This window comes from Peromyscus leucopus, chromosome 7 (genome assembly GCF_004664715.2).
Source record: "Peromyscus leucopus breed LL Stock chromosome 7, UCI_PerLeu_2.1, whole genome shotgun sequence".
NCBI lineage: Eukaryota > Metazoa > Chordata > Mammalia > Rodentia > Cricetidae > Peromyscus > Peromyscus leucopus.
The window spans coordinates 92,789,051-92,797,035 of NC_051069.1; the positions used below are offsets into that span (position 1 = coordinate 92,789,051).

At 46.0% G+C, this 7,985-nt stretch overlaps 1 protein-coding gene across 1 annotated transcript in view; it reads left to right on the forward strand.

The window, feature by feature from the left end:
- Acad11 (acyl-CoA dehydrogenase family member 11) overlaps positions 1–7,185 on the forward strand; it is a 73,856-nt gene extending 66,671 nt beyond the window's left edge. Inside the window, 3 exon segments of the mRNA XM_028869902.2 lie at positions 1,157–1,273; positions 2,085–2,194; positions 5,955–7,185. Of these exon segments, the coding sequence (XP_028725735.1) occupies positions 1,157–1,273; positions 2,085–2,194; positions 5,955–6,069 (342 nt within the window). The 3' untranslated portion in view covers positions 6,070–7,185.
- The last annotated feature ends 800 nt before the right edge of the window (positions 7,186–7,985 follow it).

The window sequence follows — 7,985 nt, forward strand, 5'->3', positions numbered from 1 at the left end:
CCTCAGCAACAAGCATCACTGCCAGTTAATAAACAGAAGAACTGGGTGAAATTCAAAGCATCACACCAGGAGAAAGCAGCCATTCTCCATCAAGTCCGTGCTAGATGATCTCATTACACAGCATTCCACACCCTGGGAAGGACAAAGCCATAGGGACGGCCTGTCATGGTGGGTGGGTTTAGGAATGTGGGGTTGTGAGACCATCAGGCCGCAGCACTGGGGATGTTGGGGGGATGAAACTGTTGTAGGTAGCACATGTGTGTTAAACTCTCAGAGCTGTTCCCACAAGCTCTTCCTGCTTGTTTGGGGAGGGTTCTGTTTGTTCGTTATGTGTATGGATGTTTTGCCTGCATGTGTACTGGAAGAGGGCATCAGATCCCCTGGAACTGGAGTTATAGATGGCTGTAAGCTGCCATATGGATGCGGGGAACTGAACCTAGGTCCTCTGGCAAAGCACCAGCCAGTGCTCTTAACCACCAAGCCCTCTTTGCAGCCCTGGTTTTGTTGAGACAGGGTCTCATGTAGCCCAGGCTGGCCTTGAATTCCTGATTCTTCTGCCTCTACTTCCCAAGTGCTGGGGTTATAGGCACAAGGCACTTCTCCAAGCATGGGAAAGGTGATTTTTAATACATAACGTCACAATAAAGGGCTGCTGGGTCATCCTGAAATTGTGCTGAGAATGATCTAGTCTGACAGAACCAACTCCTCTATTGTACATATTCAAGATGTCAACGAGGGCCTGTAATTAGTATTCACAAGGGCCACAAAGAGTAGTATGGCAGTAAGACAGTCACTCAGTTCAGTCGTCTTAACGTCAGATATTAAGATACCCAAAATAGGCACCTGACACCATGTCTGACAGCCTGAGTTTGGAGATCATGGCACAAGATTCACACACACACAGACACACACACACACACACACACACAAATTTTAAAACACCCCAAATAAATTATTTTTCTGAGCAAGTAACACTTCTACAATCTCCTCATTTAAACTATGGTATTCCCACAGGTTTGTAGCTAGGCTGGTGTATATCAAGAGAATCAAGTCTTTGACTCAGAATTATATACAGCAAGGTTTGTGGACTACCATTGGCCTAGAAAAGGTTTATCAAATACAAGACTCCACTGACCCTTCCCTCGCTCCCCTCCAGGAGGTCGTGGCTCACTGGATTGCTAAAAGCCGCATAGCCATCGAGGAGATCCGCCTGCTAACCTTGAAAGCAGCGCACAGCATAGATACTGTGGGCAGTGCTGCAGCCAGGAAGGAGGTGAGTTACCCGCCCTCTCCACCCCTGCCCCACCAGTGGCAGTCTCCTCTGCCTCCCCACCCACTGGCTGTTGCAGGGTCTGTGCCCCCTGCAGCCACCCAGATTATAGGAAGTGCCCACGTGCTTTGGCTTTCCTCTCACCGGGCTGCCCAAGAGAAGACTTTCAGGATGCCGAATGCCTCAAGAACTGTTAAAATGAGACAACAAGGGGTAGGGGAGTCCTAGGATTTCTACATACCTGGAATTGATGGTGCCCACCATTCACTCTAGCCTCGTGTCTGAAGTGTCTAGTATCTCTCTGCCTTTGGCGTCGAGCTAGATGATGGGTGTGGACTGTATGGACGATTCTCCCACATTGTAAATGTTCCATAAAGACATCTATTGCCCCCTGCCTTCTCACATATCCAGCTTCTCTGGAGTAAGACATACTCATTTTATTCTAAAAGCCCATAAAATTTCTAAGAAGAAAAATGTGATTAACGGAGCAAAGACTGTGGACTTGGTGTGAGCAGAAACATTCTGAGTATGATTTACAAGCTGCCTGAAATCCTTTTGGAAACAAGGCAACTTAGAAACAAATGTGATCTGGAAGCAAATCTCTTTCCAGAAGGTGGCTGCTGACTGAAATACAGCCACTCACGGTATTGCTGCAGCCTTCTGTTGGCCTCCACCACAGATCCTGTTCAGTGATGACTTGGGTGTGGGAACGTTTCCTGGTTTTACTTCACAGAGAATTACCAATTCTATCAAAACCTGGCACACTTTGCACGGTCTGAGAGAAGCACATTCTTTTCCTATCTTGCTTATGTAGATTGCAATGATCAAAGTGGCTGCCCCAAAAGCCGTCTGCAAAATAGCTGACCGGGCCATCCAGGTGCACGGAGGGGCAGGCGTTTGCCAGGATTACCCTCTGGCTAACATGTGAGTACACGTCGTTTAAGGATATTTACACTGAGCACCGGGGAGATGATTTGGTGTGGTAGCCTGAGTTTGAATTTCAAGAACCCAGGTAAAGGTGGGTACAGTAGCACCTGTCTGTAGTTTCTACAGTGCTTCTACTTCAAGCTGGGAGGCAGAGGCAAGGGGAGCCATAGAAGGTTGCAGGCCAGTTAGCCTGGCTTACAAAACAGTGAACAAAATGGAAGGTGAGGATCAACAGCCAAGATTGTCCTCTGACCTCCACACAGGCACTATAATGTTGTTTTATCTTCACCCAGTGGCTGTGCCTTAATCTACTGCTATTTCAGCCGCAATTGTGACTCCACAGTTACCTGCCCGCTTCCCTGGCAGCAGCCCAGCTGTTCAGGCTACAGCCTGGCAGGAATTCTGTTCCCACAGTCACTGGCCCTGTTGCTGCTACTCAAAGTAGCTTTAACTAAATCTCTATCATTCTATTTATAAATAAGATTCAAGATTCAAAGTGAAAACCTGTTAGCTCAGAGAGGCTGAATAACAGCTAGCTAACTTTCTCTCCTTGATGGCATCTCCCAAAAAGCATGTCCACCACTCAAAATCCTTCCCTACTACTTCTGGTGCACCTCTCTTCCAGATGCCCTCTGATGCTCTTTGATTACTTTCTGTCAACTAGTTACTAACACAAGGTTAATTTTATTTAATTAACACAAATGTTAACGTGGAGTTCACAGTATGATCAAATATCCCCCAACACTATAGTGTGTGTGAGCACATCCTTATACACACACACAGACACACACCCCATACACAAACATTTTCAAAACAAAAGGTTGGCATTAAAAATACAAAGATTGAAATAAGTGTCGATCAAAAGATAAAATCAGGAGTTTTTTTAGTTTGTTTTTTGTTTTGTTTTTTGAGACAGGGTTTCTCTGTGTAGCGCCTTTCCTGGAACTTGCTTTGGAGACCAGGCTGGCCTCGAACTCAGAGATCCCCCTGCCTCTGCCTCCCGGGTGCTGGATTAAAGGTGTGCGCCACCACTGCCTGGCCAAAATCAGTTTTTTAATCTACAGATGCTTTGATGGTAATTGTTTAGGAAAAGAAAAAAGGCACTTCCTTTATGTCATTGAACGTGAAGTGATGTGGGGAGTTAGTGTGGCGTTCAGCTCTAAGAAACAGCTGCTCATAACTCGGCTTTGTTAGCCTTTGCCTGAGGAGTACACTGAGGGCTTCTGGGCTCCAACATGGAGTTCCACCCAGAGCAGGAAGGAGGGGAGGGCCCAGAGACATGGAGGGGCCCACAGCCAGGCCCTGTGTTCACCCGTGAGGAGGCAGCAGCTGAATGTGCAGCATTGGTAGCAACGACCATCTAGTGCTGGACTCTGGTTACTGGGGGACAGGATGGAAAGTTCTCTGTTCCCCGGTTGCCCTTCTCCACACAGGCACTGTGCCATGTTCTTGTCTCACTGGAGGTACCCTCTTACACACATCCATTTTTAACTTTAAAAGGAGCTAAATATGCACCACCATCTGCTGTGGATATCGTTCTATATAAATAAAACACTGATGGCCAGTGACCAGACAGAAATGGGTTAATTTAAGATATAAGAACAGTTAGCAAGAAGCCTGCCACGGCCATACAGTTTATAAGTGATATAAGTGTCTGAGTGATTATTTTATACGTGGATTGTGGGACTGTGGGGCTTGGTGGAACCTGAAGAGAAGCCCTCCAGCAACAACCATCCCGTCGGCTGCCGTGACCTTCATCGGAGCCCTTGATTCCAGTCAGTTCAGAAATGCATCAAACCCGTAGAGTGAGAAAACAGCCCACTGGTGCCTTGGAAAGTTTGGCCTTTTGCCAGCATGGCGGTTCATGACTGTAATTACAGTACTTGGGAGTTGGGTAGTGACAGGAAGACTCAGAGTGAGTTCACCTGGGCTAGTGACAGGTTAGAGACCAGCCTTAGCCACATGGAGAGACCCTGCTTCAAAACCAAACAGAACATTCTGTTTTCCTGAGTTGGGGCTTTTATTTAGCAACATATTATCTAGTCACATGTATTAACTATATATACAGTAGATAATGGAGTTAATTGTGGCACTTCCACATATGTGTGTAGCCTGCAGTGATAGATGGGAGTTCTTTTTCAAATATATATTTATTTGAAATGGAATCTCGTTTATTTATTTGAGATAGAATCTCATGTAGCCCAGGCTAGCCTCCATCTCAACTTGCTCTGTAGCAAAGAAAGACCTTGAACTTCTGATGATTCTCTCATCTCTAACTCACTAGGATCACAGGCTGTGACCTCACAGCTGGCTTTTATGCGGTGCTGGGGATTAAACTTGGGGCCCTCACATGCTGTAGGTTAGCACTCTGCCAAAAGAGCTGCCTCTAACGTACGGAAGCGCTTTCTTTCACTTCTGGATGAAGACTCCCTGACACTTTGTTTGTAAGGCTGTCTGATGGTCAGGATCCCCAGATTTTGCCTGTTTTGATTAGCATCTCTCCTTCCTTCATGAAGGCTAGCTTTGCTGGGCATTGTAATCTTGTTTGGCAGTTACCTACTTTCATGACTGGAATACGTTCCTTCCTGCCCTATAGATTTCCTACTGAGAAGTCTACTGTTAGTCTAAAAAGGACAGCCCTACATGTGCTGGGTACTTTGCTCTTGCAGATACAATTCCTGTTTTGTCTTATATCATTGGCAGTTAAGTACAGTCAGCCATGGTGAAACCCCTTTCTGATCTTGTCTATTTGAGGCTCTTTGTCTCTTTACCATTTCACTGAATGGATTTTATACCCTCTGAACTTTGCCCCCTTACCTCAGGTCTTCTAAAAATGCATTCAGTGGCGTCCCCAGAGCCCTGAACTCACTCCTTCCATTGTGTGTCCTGTTTGATGGAGCAATGCAAAAGAGCTGAGTGGAACTTTCCCTGGGTTCTGTTCCCTCCTAGGCACGCAAGAGTCACAGCTCTGCTATCTGGTCCACTCCCACCACCACCACACCTCTGTGGTTTCTGCTCAGCCCCAGCCCTGTGCCTTATGCTCCCCACACTCTTGTCAGGAGCAGATGTGAGAATGAAAAAGAGTGTCAGTGTTCCTGCCTGCCCACACGCAGCATCTGGCCGGGGACCACTGACTGCTCAGGGTATACACATGCCTGCCCACACGCAGCATCTGGCCGGGGACCACTGACTGCTCAGGGCCCCTTGCTGCTGAGGGCAGGGACCACTCACTGCTCAGGGTATACACACACCTGGCCCCTCACTGCTGAGACAGGGAACACTCACTGCTCAGGGTATACACACGCCTGGCCCCTCACTGCTGAGGACAGGGACCAGAACTAGCAGCAGCCCTTCCTGAAGAAGCTCCTATTTGGGATCACTGCACCTACTCTGGGGTCACTGCTCCCACTGTTGGGCTAGCCACACAGAAGGAACCCACACCCACTTCTGTCCACTCCTCTGTTGGAACTGCCATAGTGTTCCCACTCTTGCAGGGTCTGTAGAGACAGTGGGTCGCTCTGATTCTGCCACCAAAGTTCTTAGTCACAGTAAGGAAGCTCCCCTCGTTAGCATCAGTTACTGTAGTCCAGAGTTACCTGCGCCTCAGGGCAGCTGTCTTGAATCTTCATTTCAGAAGTCCTTGGCTTTCTCTCTTCATGTCCTTGTACTCTTTCTTTTTCTTGGTTTGAGATGAACATGGCATGATAGTATCGCGTTCCTTGGTAGCTCTGTGACCCCCACTCTTTCACCCTTCTAGGTACGCCGTAATACGCACCCTGCGCTTAGCAGACGGACCTGACGAAGTCCACCTCTCCGCAATCGCCAAAATGGAGCTTCAGGACCAAGCCAGACGCTTGACAGCCAGGATGTGAGGGGAGCAGCCCTGCCCCATCCCACGGCTGGAGAGACTTGAACACTGGTTTTTTTCGAGACAGGGTTTCTCTGTGTAGTTTTGGAGCCTTTCCTGGAACTCACTCTGTAGACCAGGCTGGCCTTGAACTCACAGAGATCCACCTGCCTCTGCCTCCCGAGTGCTGGGATTCTCTTAATCAGCTCTAACACCTGTCTTCCATTTCTGCCGTGATTTGAGTAGGCTAATTATTTCACCCGTGGCAAAGATTTTAGCATCTATTTTGATTATTGGGTTTTATAATGTTAAAGATTACACAGATGTGAGGTAAATAGGAAATTCCATCACCGTCATCGTTGGGTCTAGCATCTAATGGTTTAGCATTTGCTTTATGTACCTGTGATCCGTGACAAGGTAGCACTGGGAATGGTAGAGCTATTTCTGGATCGTCAGCATGAAGAGCTCTTTGCCTTGGCTTTCGGGAATTAGGCCATGCGAATAGACACCCCAGGCCCGTTTCATCTTGTCCTGAAACATATGTAGTTGTACCCCTTTTAATAGTGTTTTGGGGCTTAGTTTAGCACTTCCAAGAAAGACATAATGGAGGTTTTCAGTGTTCCCATGAAAAGCCTCTTCCTGACCCAGCAGGAAGCAGTTCTGGTGACAGTTCACTAGAAAATGCAGCATGTTAGGAGAACGAGGCATCAAGGCCACTCAAGTTACGTGGAAGATGCCGACGAGGATGGTCAGTAGTTGGTGCTACATCGGAGCTCTCCATGCCGCCACAGTCCTCCACGTCGAGATGTCACTGGGGCAGCAGACGAACCAAACTTTTAGTTTAAATGCATATTTTCTGTTCAGTTGCTGGGAAAACTGTTAAGTATAGCTGAAAGGCTTGGGTGGGTGGATCTACTTTTTCAAGTATGAATGTTTTGAAATCTCAACACAAAGAGAAATACTTTAAATCAAAATTTGGCATCCAAATAAACACAGTAAGTGTAAAATACATACTAGATTTTGAAAACTTAACTGAAAATAATTTAAAATATCTCATGGATAATACCTTTATATATTGATCATACATTGAATTATATTTTGGAAATACTGAGTTGAATAAAATATGCCCAAATCTTCTCTGTTTCTTATTGTCATTTTATGGTGTGAATACCATTGAAAAAATAGCTGGGATAGTTTTTAAATTTTCAAACCAAAGTATTTTCAGTCTTAGAAATCTTTCACTTTTTTCATCAGAAAGTGTGTTCGTGGCGTTTGACTGTGGATGGCCAAAGATGCTGTCTGTTGTGATTGAGTTTCTTCTTGGGGGGTGGGTGGGGGTTGTGTAGGAGAAGCAGGGGGTCTGCCACAGTCATGGGCTTGGAGCTGTGTCATGTGGACTTTTGCAGCTCATGTCTCTGGGCCCTCAGCTCCCTCTAATGCCTTTCCTTTAAAATACAGTGGGATCACCTTTTTAATCCTGGGGGAGTTTCCTGATGTGAGCTGCTGTGAAGCATAATATATAAATACATATAATTATAGGAAAGGCCTACTGGTCAACCTTCAATCATGGGAGCCATGTAGGAGCAACTTCAAATTTGGGAAACACAGTAAATTGTTTTGTACAGTTTCCTTGTTTGAAGTACATCGAATCTGAGAACCAAATATACCTTATTATTAATTCTTTAAAGTTTTGGTTTAAAGATATCAGGGATTATTCATTTGTTTGGACATCTGACCTTGAACTCCTCATCCTCCTGCCTCTACCTCCTGGGATTATGAGTTGATACCACCATGTCTGACCTTGGGGTTGTCTTCTCTTGGTTTCATTTTGTTTTTTAGCAGTCTGAATTAAGGTTCTTATATTTAAAATCTTGTGAGCACATTCTCTGTCTCTGAGGAAATGTGGCTACATAGACTGCAATTCATTTCAGTTCATCTATT